Source organism: Zootermopsis nevadensis, unplaced genomic scaffold (genome assembly GCF_977971745.1).
Source record: "Zootermopsis nevadensis isolate Lab colony 2312 unplaced genomic scaffold, Znev_1.0 Znev_ptg000016l, whole genome shotgun sequence".
Lineage (NCBI taxonomy): Eukaryota > Metazoa > Arthropoda > Insecta > Blattodea > Termopsidae > Zootermopsis > Zootermopsis nevadensis.
Window position 1 is genome coordinate 8,124,063 of NW_028259148.1, and position 26,827 is coordinate 8,150,889.

The following is a 26,827-nucleotide window of genomic DNA, read 5'->3' on the forward strand; positions in this document are numbered from 1 at the left end:
GCTCCGAGTACATGACAACCAATAATTATTTTAGCATGCACACCTACAAATTATCCAACAGGAATTTCATTATTGTCTTGGGACAGGAACCTAATAAGCTGGAAAGGTGTCTTGCCCCTCAGATCAGTCCAAGGGGAAATCCAGCCCTTCCTACCAGCCTCCTTGGTGTGTAGTAGATACTTTTACTTTACTTTACCAATAGTTCTTCCCTTTGGTTTACCTTATTTTGCTACTTTATTTTGCATTTGCTCTTCAGGTATTTTAGCTACATAGGACCAATTGAAAACCATGTAATTTATATATGTCCTTATCTAGTTCATAAGTTGTCCCGCGGCGTAGCCGCGCGGTCTGAGGCATCATGCTTCGGACCGGCGATACAGAATGCGCGCTGGCTTGGTCAGGAAAGCTAGCAATGGCTGGGGGTTCATCGTGCTGACCATACGTCACCCTGTATCTGGTTGGATGATCGTTCACCTCTGCTTAGGCATGTGAACCTGAGGCCAGCAGTCAAGCTAGTCGGCTTTGGTTCTCTGGAGCTGTTACGCCACGAATTTAATTTTATTTAATTCTAGTTCATAAGTATTATAATATCACAGCAAAGATATTTAAAATGTGCAATTTGTTCTATCACTGCATCTTGTGTTATTTTTGTCCTTACAAACTACAACCTTGCCTAACTCCTTGTTTTATCATTACTTTAATTGTTATTTCTCCAGCATCTCTTACCAAAATATTATATGAACTTTCAATGCTACTGATTAAATGTTCTGGATATCCTCTTTTTCCTCAATATTTGTCACAGCTTTGTCTACATACTGTATCAAAAAGATTTTTTCTATACCTATGATAGCAAGATGTCTCTTGATTATATTATGTTCTTTGTACAATCTGTTGTAGCAAAACAACAGTCAGTTGTTAATGGCTCCATCTGAAACGGTGTTCTTCTAATAAAATATATTGTAAAGTTTAAGCAACCCTTTTATTTATTACTTTGGAGTATACTTTTTACCCATATTAAATAGGCTCATTTGTCCTTAGTTTGTACATCGACTTCTGTATATTTAAGACTGGAATGACATATGCATCTAGTCATAAATTTGATATTTGGGGTTTATACTAACACACGTTAATCAAGTGTAGGAAATCAAAGTTAGACTTTATTCCTCCAGTGGTTATGGCTACTACCCTGACTTGGTAGATGGTCCTGCACTCCTGTAATCCAGATGATCCAGATTTTATGGAAGTCTGGCTTGTCCAACTTGCAGTCAGGTAAGAGGAGAGGAAGAAGCTAGTAACCAACAACAGATGGATGTGACCAGTAGCTGATAAGAAAGCAACACATCTAGGGAAGATGACCCAAAGAAGTCATCTTGCTACCTCCTGAGCAGAGAGGATAAGTTAAATAACCCTGTACACAACTTATAATGGGGTCAGGGAAATTTCAATTTAGCTTCAAGGAGAATGTAGAATATGTTAGACCTATAGGAAAAACACGTAGAAAAATCATGACCAAAACTATATAACATTCTGAAGGAATTAGGGTTAACTGGTGGAATTCTGTACAAAAATTAAAGTTTCTTTGTGATGAACCTTTTATGTTTATACTTCAGTATCATTGGAAATTGTAAGAAAGTCCATCTCTGCATGCACTGTGTGACCTGTTGCTATATCAAGAGCACTGGCTGTCACTTCTGTTCCCCCGAACACCATGCGCGTGTGAATTTCACGAGGACTGTCGCTACTTTCGTTTTCTTTTATGTCTGCGATGTTCAGGCTTAGGGTTCCACAGCGATGAACTCCAAGGTCAGTGATGAACTATGACAGAATAAATAGGAACACTGAGTTTCTTCAGAACTTAGCTGAAATTAAAGTTAGTGATAAAGGTTCACATCAGTGGTAAAGTTAAACCACAAATTATGCAGAAAATTGTCCATTGTCTGATATATACTTAATAAATAAGTAGACTATAATATGACCCATTTTTATGATCATTAATACAGTGTACATTCTAACTTCTTTCACTTTTTCCTTTCCTACTTGTCTAGTCATTCCTTTCACAAGTCATATCAAGAGGTATTAAAGACTACGAAACTTCATCTTCCATATAGTCAAGGTCCTTACTTGTGCATCAGCAGAGTCAGCACTATAGATGTTGATGACAATAGATTTCTGAAAAGGGATGGCTGGAGTATATCGACGTACCACAGTCTCCCCAATCTCCACTGATTGCTCAGCCACAACAAACTTGTCCAAGACATCAACGCACCACTCCACGCCATCTTTCTCAATTAATTTCTCTTTACAGCCATATCAAAAGAAAAGAAATAGTTAAACAGTTATTATTAACTGAATTTTTTTCAGTCTACACATTTATAGGTGCATTTGCAATTCAAAGTTGCAAAAAATATGCCTATGTGCATGTCTGTCTTATTTTCTGTCTGTCTCCCTGAATGCATGTAACATTTTGAGAACTGCTGAAATGAACTCGTGAAATCTGACACTGAGGAGTTTTATTAAAATTCGTTAACATATTCCAGTTTTGGTTAAAACAGTACAAGAATAATGGACAATTTAAATTAAGATCTGCGTCGTCTTCTGCAAGGTAATGTTTGGGCATGGACATGATAATACATTAGTCTGCATTTCTTTCTAAAGAAAAGAAAGAATCCTAAATGACAAACTGATAACTGAATTGTAAGAGATTGTTCTCTTATCATAAGATCTAGAATTATCCCATAATAAGTATGACTTCATCATTTGAACCCTGTGTAATAATTACCTGGAGGATGAACCCCATGCATGAAACGTTTGAGTATGCCCACACCATAAGTTTGTTTTGATCGCCGAATCGTCACCAGTCCTGGATTCAGACCAAATAACACTGCTCCTCGGAGGATTGTCAAAGACACTCCCTGTACATAAACACATTAATTAAATCATGAATGTTAGATGATAGAACGTGTAGCACATGCAATGGAAACAGAAAAAAATATGAAAGTATTGAGATTTCTTTTCCAAATACCCATAATATATGTGAGGAATCCCATATAATGAAAGATTCTCTTGAAGCTAAAATGAAATTATGATAAAATCAAGTGTTTTGAATCTCTTTAGTATCAAAAGCTTAATGTAGGTTTACACTGAAAGTACCAGTAATTCCACAATTATCCTTCTGCATTGTTGCTATGTATTTTCCCAAAAAACAGAAGGTAAACCAAATGAATGCCAACAATCCCTTTCATCAAGTTGGATACAAATATATTACTGCATAATTATTCACACTACATGAAGTCAGATATTATTATTTATATTTTATGTAGATACAATTTGTTGTATCATGAGCTATTTATGATAAGATCAATTAAGTTTGATCCACACTGTGTGTGATGTTCCAGGTTTAAAATGAAATGCACATTAATATTGAGAAATTCAAAGGAATATTAAGTTTACCTGTGGAATGATGACATTCACTTTGTCACTAAAAGTTTTCCTAACTTCATGCTGCAGAATCTGGGATTCTGCAAATCCTCCCACAAGAAACAAAAACTTGATGCCATTTACTCTTGGACTTTCCAGTACATCTTGAATGTGCTAAAACACATGGAAATGTATGTAGTTCATAAACAAATATGATGAACAAAATGTAACATGTTGACAGTATTTCTGATGAAACATTCTTTCCTCAGTCCTTCAAAGTGGATGCTGCTACTGCTTTCATTTCTCCTTAATCATAATCATCCTGGCATTTCTTAGTTCATGCTAGCTTCAAAATTCTGGGCCAGGATTCATATCTGAAATTTGGCAGTAATAAGAAGCCCTTAACCTCTACTGACCATGGTTTACATAACCTGTTCACGATACAGAAAACTTAAATGCAATACTTTTTAAAATTAAATGGGTGTTATGTGATCATTTGTTCAGGAAAGAAATGTTCTCTTAACGTTATAAGAAAAGAGGCAAAATAAAAGCTGTCCCACTATACGCCATGTAGGCGCTTGGAGGGAGAGAGCTTATAGTTCATACTCATTCTTAACCTTGGCACTAGATAGGGGTGAGTGGTCAGCATCACGCCCTGACCGCGCTTTACCCCTGGGAAAGAACCCCGATATCAAATGGATAGGAGGCTCGGTGGACCCCAGAGCCAGTCTGGACACAGAGGCTGGAGGAAAAATTTTGTGCCCATGCGTTAAACAACCAACCTGTATTATTTTATCCATCATTGGTCTAAACAGTTCCAACATCACATTAGGCTGAAGACGCAACATTCCCTGAGTGGACCATGTTATATCCTTCCTGCCATATTTCTTCACAGCCTGTTCAACCTAAAATATCAAATGCAAAAAAGCTGTATAGAACTACAATATTATTCACCGTGTCCATTATCTGATTTCATAAAGTACACAACATTTCAAGGACAGGATCCAGTGATTATTGAATATCTTTTATCATTCATAAAATTAGAAATGAAAGCATATTTAAAAAATATCATAATTTTTGTTGTTTACTAAATATACATTTTTTTAATGTAGTATATAACAGCAGATTTATGCAAAGAAAATATTAAATTCATTGTTATTATATGAAAAATAGTCTGGAATGAATATTTAAGTAGCCCTCAACAAGTTGTTAACACTAGAGATTCTGAAAGTAAGATACATATGATTTCATGTTTCAAACAAAGCTCTCATACCTCTTTGCCTTTGAATTTACGGTAGTAATCAATGAAGGAAAATGGTGGAAAAATGTTGAATGATGAGTCTCGATGAGGACTAGCACTCCGCTTGCGGGCTTCAAAGCTCAACAGAAGTTCTACATATGCAGCTGGACGCTTAAGCTTGAATTGAACCATGAATTCAGCATCAAATATATCTTCAAGCATGTGTTCAAATTCATAATCAACACCTGAAACAGACATGTATCATTTAATTGGTGCTACTGGTTGTAAGGTAAAGGTCAAAAATGCCATGAAGGCATAAAGAGTAGTAGAAGCATATTTCCATAAATATCGGATTTCAGCATTAGATGAATTGTCACCTACACTGTCCAGCCAAGGTTGCTCCCAAGGACAGATTCCCACTGCATAGGATGCTGGGAAGGCTTCAGAACGTATTTGGGCATTGTAATAAAGACAGAACTAGTTCTCCTATCCTGCATTGGTGAATTCAACTCAGTCTAAGTCCACAGCCTGTCACTTTAATGATTACACTACAATGCTATGCTTTGTGTAGCCTATGTGTACCAAAAATTACATAAACAAGTTTAGAAATTCTGGTACATTTGTCAGAATTCAACTTTTACAAATCACATGCGACATAAACAAACCACAGCCAGACCAGAATATGACAGACCCAGTAGAACCTACCTCATTCATTCAATTGCGTTATAAGAAGGGAAAGGGTTAAATAGCGTTCATGTCAATTTATATGAAAATTAAAAATTAAAATGATTATCACTCACCCATAGATCCCCAAGGTCCACCTGTAGCTTTGTGAAGTTCACGTAATGTGCCATGACGTTCACTGAGTTCATGAACAGTGATATCCACCGTTCCTCCTCCACAGTCCACTACCATATATCGTGTACCTAAATATGGTATTGAAATACTGGATTTTATTTTAAAGGTAAGGGTATTTACTATAATACACCACATTTTCATGTGACATTTAGTTATATTAGGACTGGCTTTATGATATAGCAAAAATTGTGTAACTGATATATAAATGCAGTATATGAAGACAGTTGTAAGGAAGCAAAAATCATATACTTTAATTGACTTTAAAAAAAAGTCTATTAAAGGAAGAATATCAGTTCATCCTTTCATTGTCTAAAAAAATTTTTAATTTGATTTATATATACATACATTCAGGGCTTTACTGCCTCTGTCATCAGGGTGATGATGACAGAGGCAGTATGACCTCTGAAACATTGGTTAACATCGACCAGACTACACAGAACACAGAAATTTTCGAACATCAAATTGTCTTTAAGAAAAAATATTTATCAAAGAAGTTTATTACAGTCAGTATGTATAAAATATTGGTGTGTTTCTTTCATGTGGAAGCAATGAATGGACAAACACATATGAACAGTACCTTCTCTACTGTCTTCAAGTATGAGATTGTTTCCAGTGGGTTCCAGGGGAAGACTCAAGGTAGAACTGGAGGCTCGCCTCAGTTTTAGCTTGGTCTGCTCGGTGGGTCGCTCTAGCACAAGCTGATTCAGACGCAGTTTCCGGCAGCAGATGGAAGCTGCTTCGGGCTCTAATGCAATCAAGAGACCTTCAGGATGGTCAGGTTTACACAAACCTGCCTGACGGTAGGAATGAAGCAAAAAGAAAATTATCAACACTTGCAATGCTTGGTCATCCAATCATTATATTTTATGTATCATACTCCACTACATAAATCATGATTACATGATAACTTCACAAGCCTGTGTAATAATTTTTCACTCTATTATAATATTAAGTAGCCAGATATACAGAAAAATAAATTATGTAACCAAATAAGTAGGTTAAATTAAGGGACTGCTAGTTATGAATGCTACTGTTTCTATTACAGTTAATATAAAATGTTAATAATGATGATGATGATGATGATGATGATGATGATGATGATATCACAAAAGTGATATTTTACATTTTCTATGATAAAGTGTTCCATTTAAAATGCAACCCAAACGACTATACATGTTCACATGAAGTTGGGAATGCATCAGAACTTATGTCTTAACCCTTTGCAGTCCTATGTTGGACTCAGTCCGACATTAAAAAATCCTAGTTCTGGTCTGATGTTAGACTGAGTCCACCACGTGTTTTACAAATTTTATTCAGGATCTGGAGTCAATCTGAGGCTAGCAAACAGTGTCAGAATATTATTTAAACACCAGAATTTGATGATGTGCCAGTGATTAAAACACGTTGAAATTAAAGCTGAAAAGTGAGGAGTCTGTAATGTACTGGGAAAAACATTATCATCATCATTACCACCACCACGAACATCATGGTAATAGCTGTGTAAAATAAAAATAATGGTATAATGGCTACACAAAATGTTTTGGAGTGACAACTACTGATGAATTCTTCAAATTTGATATGTGAAATTTGTATGGTGGTAAATAACCAAACAATCCTTGACCTTATATGCAGCTTCTCTCATAAACTGTTTGGCAGGTTGCTTCCAGATGGCAGGTACAGTCACGACCCAACGGACATCTTCAACACCAACATTTGAGCCCATCTGATCCGACAATTCCATCAAAGCATGGTTCTTGAGATGATGTAATGCATGGGCAAATACAGTAAGTGCAGATACCGACTGGCCATTTGCCGCCTCTAACTTAGTACTGCGGCTCAAGTCCTAAGACAAATGAACATAGCCTCTGTACATGTTTACATTGTTCAAAATTACAAATCAATGGAAATAGATTCATTAAGAATGCACTCTGGAAGTAACTAAGGGGGAAACAAGATGATGTCAGTCCCTGACAGTGGAGAGAGAGACGACACATGAAATGTTGGAAATTCATTCCATACCAACATAGATAAATGCATGACAAGACATAATTGTTTTCAGTCACTCTGGGAGATTAAAATCTTATGTAAAAGACAACGGTTCATGTAATTAAAATATTACGCTACCTGGTTGTGATGAAGAGCCATTTTGAACTTGTCAAAATACAGCCACTTCTTTGCCTCTTGTATATCCAAGTCATGGAAGAAATCCCTGGCTGTGAAGCCAAATGAGTGGAACTCCCCATTGGGTGTCAGGAGTAGTGTTGTTGGTGTCTTCTGGTTGTTCAGACCAGGGTCTCCTCCTATAAAAAACACAGGCCTGAGCTACAGTATTAACCATCTGCGTCACAAGTCTGAACAGAAGCTATAGCTCCAAAGGGGATGAAATCAGATTTCCAAAAAGAATAATTTACCTGTATTTAATAATATCTTGGTACTTTTCTTGAAAAGCCAAAATAACCTCGGATATTCTTAGAATGTATATAAATATTTTGTTCAAAGATTACTGGCTTCTTTTGTAAGTGGGAGCGAAGAGAACTATATCACAAGTTCAGCCACCCCTTTTCCTCTTCTCTGTTCATTATTCTTAATCATACTGCTTTTCGTACTTAACGCTGATGCTGTCTGCAGTCCAATAGCTTGGAATGATGCAATAGTAACGTTTCACCTCCTAGCTCAGCTACTAACCTATTCTCCCAGTCATAGTAAAGCAGCAGCACATGGGCTGCCTTGTACACGCAGTCGATCAATTGTCTTCAAGAATTTTAAAACAATCTCATTCCAAGTTGGCAATAAATTCTGTAAAGTTTCAGACACAATTTACCTTTAATTGCAAATATTTAAGTCTATTTGTTAAATTTAGACCATAAACCACAAAGAATGCCTTTAGAATACATCTTTCCAGTCTTTGTTTTATTATTAATATTAATGTAAAAAATATGGACTTGCTTAAAAACTTACCTTCCCATTTTCTCATCATGTGAATGTTTGAATCTGGGTCCCGAGTGAAACAAAAGGCATATCCGCTGTATGTAGTTCCAATATCTATGGCAACCACAACAAAATGTTGGCAATGAAGTGACTGGGGAACCTCCTTGGTGTCATTACTATCATCATGTGATATGTCCAACTCTGCCCTACAACCACCTGTAACCATTTTTGTCATGTTGGCTCTAACACGACTTTTTGGCATTGCTTCAACAAGTGTGACGTCATCCAGAGAGGGAGTAGAATAAGACACGTATGTTCCTGTTGTAGAGTCGAGGTTCTTGATTGAATTATCTCTTGCAGATTTGTCACTCACTGGGGACAGATTTCTGGATGTTCGATGGCCATTGCAGACATTGTCAGTTGTTGTGTCTGAAACATTTGTTGGGGACCGTTGAAACGTTTTGTCTTCGCCATTAGACCTGCAGAGGTTTTCTGGGAGATGTACAGGAGTTTCTAGACTGTCAGGAATGGACAAGTTCGTGGTGTCGACAACCACTTCTGTGGCAATGGAGAGATTTTGGTTCTTGAAAGCATGACATCCTTCCAGGACCACCTCCTGAGGCACAGGATGGAGTTCCTTTTTGGAATCCTCCATAATGTACAACTCTTCAACCAGGTTCAACGTTTCCCCATGATGGACTTCCACATCACCAGTGGCACCACCACTAATGATCCTCATTGCAGTAGATACATTCTTATCATCCAGACAATCAGGTACAGTTACTTCAAGAGATCTGCAACAATCAGTTACGTAACAATAGTTTTTTTTATGAATCTACAATTTCAAAATGAAGAAGAATGGATGAGACATGCACTTAAAATAAAAATAACTTCTGGAAGAAACGCATGATTGCTCTGAGCACCAGCCTTATAAAATTGGTGTCGCAACAGAAGGATCAGATATGTATGAAACATGACCCCACCCATTGAGGCTGTCGTCATCGAGGTCGGAGCCGCTGCTGTCTGCAGCGAGGTCGCAGGAGCTACCCTGGATGCCAGAATCCATGGACAGATCTTTCCTCTGTTGACGAGCGTCCCGATAACCACATGTGGTCGCAATGCCGTTGAGGTCGTCCGTGCTGCTGTCCAGCGTAACTCCAGCAAGCTCCAGCCGCATACCTACACAAGTATCAACAAGTTAGGAAATGTGCGCACAGTGTAATAATTACGTTTCTTTCGTTTTAGTGATCTCTCGGTTGGTCAAGGTGTGGCGGAATAAGATGAGCACGAAACGTTTGTGTTGGAAAAAAGCGACGTGTGTCTGTTGAACGGCAAAAGTTAAGAGTGTTCTCTGAACACAAAGCCAAGTAACTGCTTCCGGGAATGCGAAAATTTCTTCCGCTCATGCCGAATTGTGAATTCTGTAAGATCACCAGTTCCCTTTCCCGCTTTGTTTACAGATTGTTAAATTAATTTAAAATCAAGTCAAAACTAAATTCCCATGACTGGCTGAATTCAGTTCCCGAGGTCAAACTTAGCGGTTAGCGTAGCGCAATGTCACACCAATTTTTGTATTGAGGCAATTTAATGCTGGTCGGATATCCTCGGGATGAGATACTCCAATGGTCTATGACAATACTGAGATGTCGAATAAAATATCGAATTCATCCATAATGGTGTCAAAGTCTAAGTTCAAATTCAGACCTGACGATTACACATTTAAATATCTTTTGTGGGTATATTTTCTTCCAAAACCAATTAACCAAACTGAAAAAAGCCTATCTCTGATTATGATTACACACAGAATCTCACAAAAATCGAGTGTCTTTACTGTTGAGGAATGCAATCAGATAATTGTATTTTGTTGGTACATTTATTTTCAAAAATCAATTAACAGAACTGAAAACAGCCTTTCTTATTCATTTGTTCCAGTTTAAAGCACACAATTGATCCACTTCACGTATACAATTTTAAATTAATTACAAATTTCGCATTGCCACTTTTACCTTCGATAAATATTGCTTCTTTTCGGTGGAAATTAAATTAATATTAATTAAATTAGAACTAAACAGGCTCTTAAGTGACAACAACAATGCTCTCACTTGTTTACTAGATTTGAAAAGGTACACATGACTGAGGCTTGCATGGATGAACGCTTTAATAAGCAATGACCTGAGTCAAGGAAGCACTAACTCGCTTAAACCGCTTCACAGACCGTCTCATCTGAATACTTGTAACAACAGAACAATGGCCTCTCTGTGACAGAGGTAAAGGAGGACAAGCATCCCTATCCATTTCTTCACGCCCTCTTTCGTTTACTTATTCAGTTGTTTTACTATGCGATGTACAAAAAATGAGAGACGAAACAGTATCGATTATCGAACTCATTTGAACTACGTAGACCCTGCACGCCCACATAGAATGGTAGAATGCTTTGCGTGAATGTTGAATCGGAAAAGGTGTGGAAAGAAAGGGGCGTGGTCTGTTTAAAAATACCTAATCTCTGAGCATTTTTCTCTGAGGAATCGAGTAAAACACCGAATAATCCGTCGGTCGATTACCGATTTCCGGGCCGAGATTCGAAACTCTGATTTCGCAATCGTGATGCATGATTGTTGCCCACTGCAAAGCAACATTTTGTTGTACTTACTGAGCCATTGTTTCGTTTATTATTTCACAGCACAATGAATATTCATTTCGTTAAAACATATGGGGAAATTTGTTCACAGGATTTTGCCTTAGCGAAACGGTTGGTACATCCTCTGTAATCATTTGACATGACATCATGAGATCATAACACAGGCAGATGTAAATATTTCACGTGTGAGTCATTACTCTTGAGATAAACCATAGTACGCATGCGTCTACTTCTTTCACTTTCATTATTCCCATAATTCTCTTACGTTATATCACTCGAATCAGGATATTTCCGAACTGACGACATAATCATTCAAATTTCATATGAAATTGATTATCGAGTACAAATATTGTCTTGATTTCATCTGCTGGAAACCTCTATGTTGCTCTCTAATTAAACTCTACGAAAACAAATCTACAGTCTGTCTGAGCGGAGAATTGACTCGATCTTGACGCAGTGACGTCATGCTAAATGTTGTCTTCAAAACATCGACCCTTACTAAGAGCGTTCCTATTGTTGGAGCAATCTGCATGATATTTTATGTTATGAGTGTGTTGTCAGTGACCAGACTTTTTACTAAATTCTATACAAAGTATAAGACAAAATACTAGGAAGTTAGAAAACTGTTTGAGAACTACGTGGGATTTAAGGTTCTCAAGGCGATGAGAGAGAAGATGGTTATTCTGGGTTGTGGCGCCGTGTATTGGTGGTAGAAGTTCATCAACGTTTCAGAGGTTCTTGCTGACTCCATCATCAGGACGATGAGATTCGGGTTCCATAAAAGACAGGGACTATTTGATTTGTGTATATGGTAGCATGTACCGAGGCAGGTCGGAATTTTAGTCACGTTCCAGACTATAAGTTACAAAATGCGTGTATCAGCTTCGTCCTGTCTGTTCACCCGCATTTGATAACTTGAGAACCAGAGAACAGATTTCCATGAAACTAGATAGTTCTATCAGATTTTTTTCTCAAAATTCATAGACAGAATGTGAGTTTTTTTCTAGAACTGTTAGTCTCGGTGTGGGCCTATGTAATCATGAAAAGTTGACTTGCAAATTATTTCCAGAAATCCCTTTGTCCTGCAAGAAATGATAGAAGTCTATCGTCTATTGTGAACGTTTTTCGTTGGATATGTCATGTGGCTGGCGATGGATAGATAGATGGATGGTTATGTTCGCAGAAACAAAATCTGCTTATTCTGTGAACGTAACGGAATAAAGCAATGAGTTGAAAAAACACTAATTATGAAATGAATAGTCGAAGCTGCGCAACAAAGTTTGCGTGACTAAAACAGAGAAGGGTATTTACAACCGTTATTGCAAGTTCCTCCAGCAATGGAAATAAACTTTCACAGTTAGATGCTTCCTTCGCACGCCTCAGCGATCTGAAAGGACTGCAGCTGAGGTTAACACTGACCTAGTGATCGGATCTCCACTTTCTAAACAGCGTGTGAAATGGTCAGTAAAATCAATAACTGTTCTCCCTAATATTTCATTATTTTTTTATTTATTCTTGTTTTAGTTTATCACGCGTGACCAAATACAAAAGGCTGCGATGAGATGGAATGTAACTCGTAAGGTAGCTATTTGAAATGGACATAAAATTTTAGTTCGAAAATCCAAAGGGAAGAAAGGGCACTTGCTAGACTTAGGATTAGATGGAAGACTAACATTAACACACGTATTAAAATTGAGTGTGAGGATGTCGACCTGATTCATACTGTTCAGGATAAAGAGAAGTGGCTTTCTGATTACCCGAAAGGCGGAGTGGTAATTTCTTAACTAGAAGATTAAGTATAAGCTTCTCAAGAATGATTCTGCACCTTAAAGTTTCCTGAATTGATAACACGGTCGTGGAAAACTAAACACAAACACGATGTCTGTTTAAAAGACAGGAATAAAAGACAGCATTTGTTGTCTATCTTTAATGGGCACTGTTTAGCCTCACATGAGTACACATTCCTTTAGCAACAGAAGAACATCACAACTTGACAAGGGACAAGAGGAATGCTACAGCGACGCCATCTGACTGCAGCGGTATCCATCCTAACTACATCATACTGAAATATTCCGCATACCATTAATAAACAAAGTCGAGCAGTCATTGATAAGCTGTTAGTCGCTCAGTTAGTCAAGACATGTCCCGCCTTTTACGGAATACAAAAATGTATTACCTACTTCGCAACAGTCAGCCACTGCAACATACTCTACGCCAGACAAAACCAGTCCACGCCATAAGAAATTAAATTAAATTTTAATGGAATCCTCTCGTCTAAAACTGATTCTGCGTGGGGAGAAATAAAGGTGACGAAAAATTGATGAATGTAGGCTTATGGACAAGAGAGAAATAATCGCATTCAAACATAATTTTTCTGTCTGTACGGATTTACAACACGCCTAATACCTGGGCTGTGATTGGAGGAGGTACTCACTGGTTTTCAATTGCCTCTTCCTATTTCTGAATTACGTGAAACACGTTAGAACAATGAGAATTGCAGTTGAATGGTTAGAAATCTTGTTCAAATTCGGGCACATCCAGGTTCGAATCTTGCAGCGGTAACCGGCTATTCTAACAAAAGATTTTTGTAATATCCTCAAATAAATGCTGGTTTTCAGGAATGCTTCCTTCAACATCCTGCCAAACAGACGCTAAAGAACTTATGCAGCTGAGAACTGTCTCAAAGTAAACCAAGTACCAGAAAAACAAAACAAAAAATTCGTAACTAAAAGTTACAATGGACAAAGTAAGTAGACAGTTTAGGAGATTACATGACGACCCTCGTGATATTTGCAGACGACTATCTTCTTAGATGTTGCGCCGCGTAATCAGGTAGAAGTTTACCGACGTTTCAGAGGTGCTTGTCGCCCATCATTAGGGCAGTGGAGGCAGAACGCTAGCAACTCTAAAACGTCGGTAAACTTGTACCAGACTACACGGCGCAACATCTCAGAAGATAGCCATTTTCACACTCGCAGCAGTGAGAACATGGTGGCCGCATGGCATTGCTGGGGAAATGAAGGGACTACGAGAAGCAGGTTATGATTTTACTCGGATAAGGGCAGCCATAATGGGAACAGAATTTCGATTAAGAAACTTCGTGGAAAGGAACAATTTAGAAGACCTAGAAACAGATGGGAGAATAATATTAAAGAGATACGATGTGAAAGTGTTGTCTGGATTCAACTGGCTCAGTATACGATCCACCAGCGAGCTCTTGTGAGCACGGTAGTGAACCTAAGGGTTTTACATAAATGTGGATTTATTTTACTGTCTCGACATCAAAAATGTCAATTCGTGTTTCTTTCAGGGGGACAAATTTTTACGAACAATTCCCAGCAACAAAATTCAATAGAACCAGTGTAAGAATAAGCAAACCTTAAAGTTACGCACCAAAAGTTACACTAAAGATCTGCTTCATGGTCAGTACTCACCTTCAGATGACCCAACCGACGTCGACATGGACGTATATGTCGAGAGTCTAGGACTTCCGTTCGGGCCAACAATGCAGAACACTCTACCGCCCTCCTCTGTCTCCTGCTGACCTATTAGCCGTTCAGTCTGCCCGAGCGCAACGTCTACCTCTTTGTCGGTGGTGTAACTCTGCTCGAGCCGTTGACGACACTCCTCGCCACCTCCTGTCGGATACTGACACTCGTTTTCTACACTCTGATGCACTGCGTACTGATACTGCAGCTCTTGCTGGACATAACACTGTTGCGTATCGTTCGTTAACTGATATTCTTGGTCGTGATGTGATTCTTCCTGAAGGTATCCATTCAACTGATATGCGTCGTGCACTTGGTTATAACCATCTGCGTTATATTTCCCTTGTTCTTGAACGCACCGACTGAGATTCTGTTTGTAAACGGAATCACCCTGTATACATTGTTGTTCCTGATCGTACTCGTTCAAACATTTCTGAAAGCACCCGTTTCGATGGCATTGTTCTTCGATGTGTCCATTCGCGTGGTCTTCTTGTTCTCGGTACTGTTGAGCTTGTTGCAGATAGAATTTGTGTTTCTGCTCTTCCAGGAAGCTGCAGTACTCTTCGTATTGTTGTTGTTGTTGACGTGATTTCCGTTCTTCTTCTATTTGCTGCAGACCTTGTTTCTGTTCTAGTTCTATGTCACTACTCTCACTGCTACAGGCATCGGGAAGCAAGCTGAAGATGTGAGTAGGAAGCGGGGAGAACCTCCAAGAAACGGGTGGCACCGGGGTAAGGGGGTGAGACTGCTGTACTGCCATGATGTTTTGACCTTCACATCAGCAGCGTCCCCTCCTGTAACACAACCATTAGAACATTTCCAGTTAAGACTCACGCATCCAGAAACAGAGTGAACGCATATCCTAGTCGAGGGTTAACTCACTCCACAGCGTAGTCCTTGAGAAGCTGATAGTCTCAAGACTAGTTAAGAAATTGACACTATTTTTGGTACACGAAAATTCATTACCTTGATCATAGGATCCTATCCCGAGTCAGTTTAATCCAACCCAAACTCTAAAACCCGAAGCTCAATTTTAATTATTTCGTTCCATTCATGCTTTCATCTTCAATACGGTCTTATCCTTTCGGGTTTTAGACCGTAGTAATATTTATAAAGAAGGGAAAAGTTGCGGTAAGTTCTCAACTAATCGCGTGACTATCAATTTCTCATCGTGTAAATTTTCCATCCTCTTGTCAATTCCTTTCTTAGGTCGAAGTATTCGTTATTATTCTCATTATTTTTCTTCTCCTTATTTTGAGAAACCAAATTTCACATCCATAAAACAGTACGTAACATTATCATAATTCATTTTAATAATCAGGATTTTTGTTTCAGATGTGAAATTAAAATAAATGGATATAAACTGTTGGCCTATGACATTATCATCATTACTCAACAAGACATAATGAGAAATACGCTTTCATAAAGCCTATAATTTGCAAGCATTTGGTCTATTATTGCTTCTAGATTTTAATTTTGGGAATTTCAATTTAATGCTCTCTTTCAAACCACAGGACAGACGAAGGACACTCTGCAGAAAAGATGTTTGGTCTGATGTTGTCACGGCAACCACCAGATTCAGTTTCTTTAAAACAAAAAAATGCCTAACCACCACAAGGATCAGTTGCTTACTCTGATTTTATCATGGCACCCAAAAAGCCAGTTTCCTAAAGAAAACAACACGGCGCCATTACAAAGATCAACTAATTAATATTATGACATCAAATAAAGTTGTCATTAAATTGTCAGTCTTTACTGAAATTTAAATGGATAGTCAATTTTTCGCAAAACTTCCCAATATTAAACTTCATAAAATCCGTTTAGTTATTCTCGAATTGTTACATGGTGTACAGACGGATGGACAGGTGGGCGGAATCACTTAACGATTTTAACAGGGGCTCCGAAGGAATGTGAACCCGGGCCTGTCTACTTCGCTTCTTCCCGCCTGTAAATGACATTCTCTAACTCCAGTGGGTTATGATTCTGAAATTTGCAACAAAATTCGGTTTATGAATCTCCTCCAAGTTTGGAATCAGTCACTTAATAATTTTTTTATTTAGTGACCAATCTTTAATAATAAAATATGCATGAAACTTATTTCGTCTTTCCCCCTGACGATCAACTAAAACATGTATTTTTTTAAATGTTTAATATGCAGAACAAACTGACAAGACACTCTCGAGAGATCGACACTAAAGGTCTGCTACATGTTGTTGAATATCTTGTAATAATCTATAAGAACTCCAGCAAATTCTTTCCGCTCTAGTTCTCATTTAAAACAGAAGTTCATCGATTAAATTTAAAAGTACTACGTATGGTAATACTTCGTTCTTCTTCTCGAAGCATTTTCATAACCTAAATAACGACTGTAATGTCTATTCACAGAATTGCTACAAAATTTGTTTAGAACTGACAATATTCAAGGAACAATGCACACGAGTAGAAGATAACATGATGGTCAAAGTAATTTCAACTTTCTAGACCACAAAATATATGCGTATAAGATAAAACAAGGTGGAGAGGCTATTTTCCGTGAAAACAAGATCTCATCATGGCCTCTATCTGACCTACGTCACATTACAAGTGACACACTTCGCAGAGTCCGCGTGAACACGTTTTATAGCTCTTTGAGATATTAAGATACAGCGTGTTCATGTATTATCTTACCTATTACAACACATAATATCAACCGAAAAGCTGATGATAAATTTATGTGGTTTTCTTAATTTTGTATCCTCAGGTAAAAGTTCCTTATTAACATGCGTGCAGTGCGTGAAGTCGATATTAAATTTCAATTCATGTACATTTTTGATTGAGTAAGCAATATGACAAAATTCGGTACAGGATACACTAGGTCCTTGACTTTTTCCCAAACTAAGTCAAAAGGGGTAATGTCAGATGACCGTGGAGACATGAAATTGGCCCGTTCCATCCAAGCCAACGTCCTCGAATGGTTTGGTTTAAAAAAAATCACGTATAGCTAAATTCCAGTATGGTGAGACACCGTCCTTTTAGAAGATTAAAGGCCCCAGTTCCTACATTTGATACCAAAAAATATTCGATCCACGTCCAGTTTCTTCTACGAAAAAGAATGATCAATAATCCGACATTAATGTTTGGACTGTCACGATATGATAAATAAATGAATGTAGATTCTCGGACCATCAAATTCGCGCTTTGAGGTAACTGACATTTTCCACTGTTACCTTTATCAATAGGTTCCAGAAAGCCATTGGCAAAATTTGCACTTCGCTCGTCGAGCTTTAAATGTTTAGGTACAACGTTATACATTTATGTTATAAATAAGTTAAACAAGCATGAGGCACGAAGTCACGGATATTCATCTTGGGGCTACGTAGGTAGACGTACAGTACACAATCCACGCAGGACATATTGCTACTTTCCTCTGTAACTCTGCCTGTCGTGAGAAACTTCCTCATCCACTATCTTGACAATTGGTTTTCGAAGGTTAAGTCTTACCGTGTACCACAGTGATAATTTTTTTTGCATTTTCAAAGCTAAGTCTGACTCCGAAATCCACAAATCACATGGGGTCTTTTCCTGTGCTGTCACCATTTTTAGTTGTGACTGACAGCAGCGCTGTCACTTGACTCCTAGTGACTCGCGCTGTGAACGAAACTTTATAACTGACGGTACAAAATTCCGCAAACTATGTACCTTTATCTTCAGTGATTCGTTTGATATTAAATTTTGTAACAAGGAAAACATTTTGGAACACCCTGTACTTTTATGCATCCTTCTACCAACTAAAGACGTTCATTCAGTCTTAACAAGAACAGCCCGAGACCAGGTCACTCGTGACACCAAATCATGTGAAACGGAACAAAACAAGTTTATTGTGACACAAAATAGTAAAAAAACTGATTATAATTACCCATTTATCTTGATGATACCGTGAGAGTCTTCCGTATTGCAGTTTATAGAGACAAACAAACAGGCCTTTCTCTTCTCACACATAAGAGGGTTTTTTTAAATACTGTGGTCGAACTACGAGTAAGTTGTAAGAGATGGGATAATTTCTTTGTTCAGGTTTTAACAACTTGCGAAATCTGTGTTACACACACACGAGGTGCTACCCAAAAGTTCGGGGAATTTGAATTCCATGCGCGAACCGGTTGTGGAATGGCCTGCCGCCGCTAGATAGGGCGAGCAGTACCCTTTGTGAATTAGTGTGCCAACAGCCGTGAAGGCGAGAGGCCGCGTTCTTGAGTCTCGTGCGTTTTTGTAACGTTGTGTTGTAGTGGTTCGGTGATTTTTTAAACCTGCATAAATGGCAGATTTTAAGGAGCAAAGAATCTGCATCAAATTTTGCTTTAAGCTTAAAAAAACTGCTGTAGAAACCCACCGCGTGCTTGTGGAAACATTTGGTGAGAATGCTATGAGTCAAAGTAAAACTTTTTTTTTGGTACAAACGCTATAAGGATGGACGAACGTCTGTCGACGACGATGAGCGTTCAGGACGGCCATCGACAAGCACAACACCGGAAAACATCGCGAAAGTGCGAGAGGCTGTGGTTGCAGATCGTAGACGAACAATCCATGATGTTTGTGCGATCGTAGGAATATCGTACGGTTCCTTACAACGCATCTTGTCAGACGATTTGAACATGAGACGCATTGCTGCAAAATTTGTGCCGAGCCTGCTTAACAACGACCAAAAAGAACATCGCGTTGCTGTCTGCACTGAACTCAAAGATGAAGCCACAGATGACCCCAACGTCATCTCCAAGGTCATAACCGGTGATAAGTCATGGACTTACGGTTATGACCCTGAGACTAAACAGCAGTTTTCGTAGTGGAATTCGCCAAATTCACCGCGGCCAAAAAAGCATGTCAAGTTCGCAGCAATGTGAAGTCCATGTTGATCTTTTCCAAGGCATTCTCCACAAGGAATTTGTCCCTCCTAGTCAAACTGTCAACGGGAAGTTTTATTGTGAAGTTTTGAAGCGGCTACGGGAGAGCATTAGGCTCAAACGTCCTGAAAAGTGGGAAAACAGCAGCTGGGTTCTCCACCACGACAACGCGCCCGCCCACACATCGCTCGTTGTTCGGCAGTTTTTGGCTTCCAAAAACACGACAGTGATTCCCCACCCATGCTATTCGCCTGACCTCGCCCACTTCAACTTTTTCCTGTTCCCCAAAATGAAATTTCGATTGAAAGGCCGTCGTTTTGACACAATGGAGGAGATCCAGCCATGGATGCATGGAATCATGGAAAAAACGCTGGGATTGCTGTATCCATGCCCAAGGGGACTACTTCGAAGGAGACGGTGGAAACTAGGAGTTATGATAGGCAATTTTTTTATGAGCAAATTCCCCGAAGTTTTGGGGAGCACCTCGCAGACGAGTTCCCTTTAATTCATTTCAACAGAAGATTAGAAAAAATATTTTAATTATAACATCGAGACACTGGATAACATTCTACTTAAGACAGTTTAAGTACTACAACAAAAGTCTCAGAGGATGAAATGGGCAAACTGTAAGCCCGTATCGGAGATGAGAAATATGACATTTTATGCCTGAGAGCGAAATGGAAGTTGTGGTGTTTAATGCTTTAATTCGTTTCACTTAATGAAGTTATACGAGGTGCGATCGGAAAGTTTCAAGACTGCGCCTATAAAAACCCGTACACTTATCTCAGATATTAAATTCATCCATCACCCTCGAAGTAGTTCCCCTGGGAATGAACACAACGATCCCAGCGCCGCTGCCAAGCCTGGAAATCTTTCTTTGTCAGCCTGTCAAGCACCATCTGCGATTCTGCCTGAATCTCTTCCATCGTCTCAAATCTCCTTCCCTTTAGCTGAATTTTCATCTTTGGGAAGAGGAAGAAGTCACACGGAGCTAAATCCGGCGAATAAGGAGGGTGCGGGATGACGGCCATGGTGTTTGAGGCCAAAAACTGCCGAACTTTGAGGGCGGTGTGCGCTGGCGCGTTGTCATGATGCGTCGCATGTGGAGTTCTTCCTTTAGAATCAACTGATAGGTCCCATAGCCTATCCCAACAATGTCGCACAAGTCGTTGATGGTACGACGTCGATCTTCGTGAATGGCCTGCCGAATCTTCGTAACATTTTCGGGCGTTGTGCTCGTCATCATCGACAGAGGTTCGGCCATTTTTAAAACGTGAATGCCACACAAAAGTTTGTGCACGACCCATTGCGGACTCCCCAAATGCTTGCTTTAGCATTTCATAGGTTTCCGTAGCCGTTTTGGCAAGTCTTTGGCAAAATTTGATGCACACGCCATTCCGAAATCGCAGGAGGGTCGGTGTAATGCACTACCAAAACGCCCGTAACTAAGAAACAAATGCTAATTTGATGATGTCGGCTGGCACACTGATTCACTATGAATGTAGGCCGCACCCCCTAAAGGCAGAAGCTCGTAGTACATCCGGTTCGCCCGCTATTGACACAGTCTTGAAACTTTCCGATCGCACCTCGTATCTATGTATTGGTGGTAAACATTCTTTTTTCGTATTTTGGCTGGCAGAACCACCATTTAGAATAACATTTTTAGTGGTTTTCCAATCTTTAATGTCCGAAAGCTTATTATAGGCCTGATAATTCGATTCATGTCTTTGAATACTACAGAAAAATAATAATTATGATAATTATTATTGTTACGTATTATGTCCCTTTTCACATCTTCATCGAGACTCAAACCAAGGGAAGTTTTCGAGTTTGTGACCTTAATTCCTGCAATCTCGCTGAAACAAAAAATTGTGTGCCTTGCGCGGTTCTATTATGTTTAGTTTTCGAGCTACAGAAACCGTCTCAGGATAGTTTTTCGGGGTCGTAGCCATTGTTCCTGTAATCTTCTTGTCGAAAAACACAACTTCAGTTTTGGCGACTGTTTTAAACTTTTACAAGATACATAAATTATACTCACCAGATTTCGAACCCGGGACAATTCTCAGAATTTTTATCATTCTAAAACTTCTTTCTTGTTTCAGAGAATAAGTATACACCAAGTATGGTGTAAATTGGTAAATTCGTTCCCGAGCTATAAGCGAATATACCCACAATTTTATGTATAAGATAGTGACCTACGAATGGAGATGCTTTCATTAACAACAAATTTTACTGCCTGTTTCAAAATATCAGGGTTTCATTCATTACAGAAAAAATATACATAGCAAACAAGTTTAAACAGTAAATAAAACTGCCAATACTTAGACGCGACAGTTTACGTCTTTCTTTAATTACGTAAAGAATTTGTCTAACAGATAAGATTTACAGACATTAACATCTGGCTCTTAACGACGCTAGACGGCCTTTACAACAGTACTGCATAACTTCATAACGAATCAGCGTTCTGCGTGACAGCGTCAAATAGATCGCAGTACTTAAAGTCTTGGGCTTACCATTAAGTGTTATAGGTCAGGGTTAAAAAACTGTGACCCACGTAACTTTTTAAGCGGCGGATCGCATGATTTGGGAATTAGCCAATAAGAGAAGGGCAACATTTTCATGCTACTGGGAAGAACACTGTTAAAATATATGTACATTATCTACACGTAAAGGCAAACGAAAGCAAAAAAATTTAAAAAGAAAAAAAATTTGTTTTATCTCCACGACATTATATTACTCTGCGGCCCTCGACGATGATATGAATCGCTAACGCAGACCGCGGTATTGAAAACGTTACCGACCTCTGCTGTAGGTATATGACCAACAAAGAGTCGTTCAATAAATCAACAAATGATTCACAGTTTAAAATCCTCCATTTATGTACATTGTTTTACAAAGTTGCAAACGTTTTTGCGCCAAAATACGCGTATTTTTTGCCTAAAATATCAGTTTCTCGAAAAATCACGAATGTGCCATCTAACTTATCCTTTTACATGAATTATCGCACAAAGACTTTCATTCAAGGGCCTCGCAAAACTTGAGTATACTTGCCGAAAGATGAGCCGACATCTGCAATCTACAAATCCTCCTTAGACTTCTGTTACTCCACTACTCGATGCGCACTTGCATTCAACGTAGCTGTTTTGATAACGGCTGTGCACGCCAAACTGGTGTCTAGCTCGCGTTACACAGAATCAAAACACGGTGGAGAGGCGTCTTCGCTGGAGCGCATCCACGCGCGAACACCAGCTCTTGAAGAAAATACAGCAGCACCCGAGAAACGTCACGCCCGACGAAATACGTTCCGACGCAGAAACTGGGCTAATGTTGTATACGCCCTTAACAAGTACGCCGTTTTCGTTAGGACTGCTCATGTAATAAAACATCTCAAAACTCGCAATATTTTTTTCGTACATATTTTATCCACTATTTGTATGACGTACATAAAATGGCTGCAGAGTTCTTTGTATACGTCCTCATGTTTCATCTCTGAAACGACTGAAGAGATTTCGATGGAATGATTTTGAATATATCTGGCCATATTGAAATAAATTTTAATTTTTGGACATTATCAATAGTCTTGTTATTACAAGACGTAACAGTATCAGCCATGCCTGACAGTAAGAATTATATTCTAGGGACTCCGTTGGAAAGAACTACTCCATCACCAAGTAAAATTTGATATTGAAATCTGCGTCAAATATTGGCGCGCTGGTATAATTTTGCTTTACATCGGTCCATTATACATTTTTTACATGAAATCCTAATCGAATTGACCAATTATCTCATCAGCTGATCCATTATACAAAGCACAAATCTAATTACAGTCTACAACTTTTATTTAAAACAATTTATAACATGTTGTATGTATTAAGCCCACAATTAAAGTTCATTTAAATACGGAAGGTTAATACGTATTATAATAGATCGTAAATAGCACAGGAATATGTGGACCGGATTCAACTGGCTAAGAACAGGGCCCAATGGTATGCAGTTGTGAACACCTAATGAAACTGAGTTCAATAAAAAGACGAAAATTCTTGACCAACTGAGCCACTATCACATTCTCAAGGATTCTGCTCCACTAAGTTGGTACACTTAACGAAATATATGGAAATATTATACAGTGCACATCGCTGAATATTGTAATTATAGAGTTTATTTCTGTAACGAGGTGAAAGTGTACAGCAACATGGAATTACAAATTAGAAAATTATCGTTCGTTAAAATTTGCATATTAAGCCGGGTCCACACCTGTACAATAACCCCAATTTCTCTGCCAAAAATCTGACCCTTCAGCAAGTCACTTTGCTGGCTGAGACGCCACGTTCTGTTCTAATACGTCCTTGCTTCCGGATCTGCAGAGTATTGCCAGTCAGCCCGAAGGATGTTAGCAGCTCCCCTCCCCACCACCATTTCTTTCCAAGGTACAGGACATTGGATCAGCAATCAATTATAGTGAAAAGCGTAACAGTGTGAACGGGGCTTAAAGCCTTACAGCCAACCAATGCGAAGTAACACCGGAAGCTATGGATGTGCAGTGTAACTGAATCACATTGTTTCCAGCAGAAATCGGCGTCATTTCTGAATTACGTTCTTTCAGTACGCCATGTAGCGTGTCGTTACGTCACTTCCTGCCAGTGGCGAACGGAAGAAACAAAATGCGTAACAATCTACTCTCTTGGAAAACCCAACATCGTAATAAAAGAAATACGATCTTGTCTGACTGTGAAAGCGGAATGATTCACTCTTCTAATACCCACATCACGATCGCTAGCAAAAACAGCAATTTACACTCACCTATTTCACAAAATAAAATTGTTGAAGCTGGAAAATTAGGTTTAATGACAATCAAAACTAAATTCGCAAAACACGTTCTACACTGCCACAGGTATAAATTGAGAACAATATTAATTTAATATTATTATTAAATAAAGTAAATTAGCCCACAATCGCTTCCTTCCACATCCTTTCAAATTCATTATTCACTACCATCCTCTTATTTGACGCTGTATAGTCTGAACTACCGAAAAACCGTTTTTAAAAAATGTAATAAATAAATAAAGTAAATTATTTAAATTTGTAGAAACCTTGGGTTACCTTAAAAACACATCTTTACAAGACTTTAATCTTCCAAAACGTAATAAGTAACAGTGATTATTTTTGACTTTTTATTCCATAAAAATTACGTAAAATATATCTAAACCATTAACCAAACATGAAACATTACCTGTTCTACACCAAACGCGAAACTGCTCATTCAGTCATATGTACCAAAATACGTTATAAGCATGAAAATTCTGAATTTTAAGACCTACAATGTCATACGGAACTAGTTACAAAGTCTAACGTACGAGAATACGAAACATAAAATTAAAGTTTTGTATATTTTCAAAGGTCTTTCTTAAAAATTATGTGTCTTAAAAAAATGTTATCTTAACATGGCAATTAATTACATAAATGGGGCGGAAAAACGGTTGCATGTGGAGAAATTGTGACCTTTACTGACTGCTGAGGGGAACAGTTAAAGGCATGGAGAGGGTGGATCGATGTCCATCGTCATGGAGGGAGAAGCGTGTCTTTGTCCAGAGGATGACAACGGGGCGTTAGAGTCGAGAAGTTCCTTCAACGCGATAGTCGGTGGTGTAAAGTTCAGTTCCAAAACCTTGCAATGTGCGTGATTAGGCGTGAATATGCGTGTGTACGTGTGACGTATGACGTATGATTCGTATTTCCTACTGAACATACCAGTTCTGTTAGTGTTAACGTCTTGTGTCTTATGTAGACTGTAGAGTTACAACTCTACCATTGGATCGGAATGCTTCAGTTGCCATGGTGACTGAATTCTTTAAGTTAACACAGTTCTGTTAAATTGAATTCCCTTGATATTAATTCCAATACACATTACATTCAGAACCAAAACTTATTAAACTGTAATAAACACGAAAAAATCGATAGCTCTCACAGAGCGTCACCGTGGCTCTCCTGAAAATGTAGGAATGTTAGCCTAAACGATAAATCACCTACGTTTCTGCTCTAAAGTTAATTCTTTTGACATTTTCAGGGTTTCATAAAGTGACGAGTTAACGATGTTAGAAAGGACAATAAATTCAGAAGGTTGTTATATACAGTTATTAGAAAGTCTCTTAAAAACAAATGCGTTCAGCGAACACGTATCACAGATATAGGGATTTCACGTTGAAATCCATGCACCTCTGCTTCGTAAAATACAACGCGTTCCTTAAGACTGCAGATGCAGCACTTCGCAATGGTTAGTTAGGATCAAGAAACTTGGATGAACAGTAGTTCGGTACCTATGTCGTGGGTATGGGAGAGATTCAAGAACACGTTCAGGAGCTCTGTGGATGACGATGCTGAAGACGTCGACACTGAAAGGGTAAGATTTTTATAAACTATTTGATACTATGGTCCAGGATTGTTTTTGGTCACGAATTGTTATTTCGGTTGGTCTAGAAATTTCCCGTCAGGAATCTCGAAGATCCACCATCACAAAAGATAAATACAGGCCTATCATTAAAGTTCATCCTGACTTTATGAGCATATTCTAACGCCTCTTCTATGCCTGGAAATCACTTGCCAACAGTTAGTTCAGTGCAGTTGTTACATCGCTATGAATTTCTTCAAGTGATTCAAAGTGAAACACTTTGAAAGAGATTTTTAGCCTCGGGAACAAGAAACATAAAAAAATTCTATTACAGTGGATGTTTCAACGGTGTTATTTGTGTTTCTGCCAAAAATTCTTTTGCCGAAGGCGTGGAGTGGAAAGGCAAAAATTCGGTCGTTCTTTGAAAAAAGGTTTAGTTTACTGTTTGGGAAAAATAAACTATAAATGTTTCTGTAGAAATTTCAACACAAAATGTGTAGATATTATAAAGATTTCTGAAAAAAGACAAGATTTGGTTACGCGTTTGAATCAATGAACACAAGTCGTCTTGCACTTTGTGCAAGGTACACATAAAAAGCACTCGTTTTACTCAACACAGGTACATTATGCACCATAATATTTCCCCTGCAACATCACTCCCAGGTTTACAACAATGAAACAAATCGATAGCCCAGTTCGTGATTCTTGTATCACGTGCGACTAAAGGACATTTCTTCTGTTTCCGAAGTTAAAACGAAATGTCCATGATGTTACATCTTAAATATACCATGACGCACAAAATCGATTGACAGATGAACGAACAAATGCGTGAGGATAGCTTCTTCTGGGTTCGTGCGCCGTATAGTCTGGTAGAAGTTTACCGACGTTTCAGAGGTCCCTGGTGACTCATCTGCGAAACAACCCAGAAGACGGCCATCTTCAGACTCGCCGCCGTGAAAACCTAAAATCCTATTAATCAAATGCGTCTTTGATAATATG

At 38.6% G+C, this 26,827-nt stretch overlaps 2 protein-coding genes and 1 long non-coding RNA gene across 5 annotated transcripts in view; 2 read left to right on the forward strand and 1 right to left on the reverse strand.

The window, feature by feature from the left end:
* Positions 1-957: 957 nt before the first annotated feature.
* LOC110826937 (heat shock 70 kDa protein 12A) overlaps positions 958-26,827 on the reverse strand; it is a 29,065-nt gene continuing 3,195 nt past the window's right edge. Inside the window, exons 1-14 of one of the 2 annotated variants that reach the window (XM_087349592.1) lie at positions 22,495-22,662; positions 14,516-15,363; positions 9,427-9,622; positions 8,474-9,237; positions 7,640-7,815; positions 7,137-7,358; positions 6,093-6,309; positions 5,458-5,583; positions 4,691-4,902; positions 4,200-4,322; positions 3,451-3,591; positions 2,780-2,912; positions 2,122-2,297; positions 958-1,815 (exon numbers count right to left, since the gene is read on the reverse strand). In XM_087349592.1, coding sequence (XP_087205718.1) covers positions 1,600-1,815; positions 2,122-2,297; positions 2,780-2,912; positions 3,451-3,591; positions 4,200-4,322; positions 4,691-4,902; positions 5,458-5,583; positions 6,093-6,309; positions 7,137-7,358; positions 7,640-7,815; positions 8,474-9,237; positions 9,427-9,622; positions 14,516-15,329 — 3,516 coding nt within the window. In that variant the 5' untranslated portion in view covers positions 15,330-15,363; positions 22,495-22,662 and the 3' untranslated portion in view covers positions 958-1,599. Of the gene's footprint in view, positions 1,816-2,121; positions 2,298-2,779; positions 2,913-3,450; positions 3,592-4,199; positions 4,323-4,690; positions 4,903-5,457; positions 5,584-6,092; positions 6,310-7,136; positions 7,359-7,639; positions 7,816-8,473; positions 9,238-9,426; positions 9,623-14,515; positions 15,364-22,494; positions 22,663-26,827 lie in introns of those variants that run through there. The other variant, XM_022058082.2, reaches the window with a different exon arrangement.
* On the forward strand, positions 7,158-10,352 carry LOC147873727 (uncharacterized). The gene is made up of 2 exons (XR_015535310.1): positions 7,158-7,299; positions 8,804-10,352. It is a non-coding gene; the product is annotated as an uncharacterized LOC147873727 (long non-coding RNA).
* The window catches only part of LOC110826938 (putative E3 ubiquitin-protein ligase HECTD2), a 34,282-nt gene continuing 32,494 nt past the window's right edge, over positions 25,040-26,827 (forward strand). Inside the window, exons 1-2 of one of the 2 annotated variants that reach the window (XM_022058085.2) lie at positions 25,040-25,278; positions 25,508-25,840. In XM_022058085.2, the coding sequence (XP_021913777.1) occupies positions 25,739-25,840 (102 nt within the window). In that variant the 5' untranslated portion in view covers positions 25,040-25,278; positions 25,508-25,738. Of the gene's footprint in view, positions 25,841-26,827 lie in introns of both variants that reach the window. The other variant, XM_022058086.2, reaches the window with a different exon arrangement.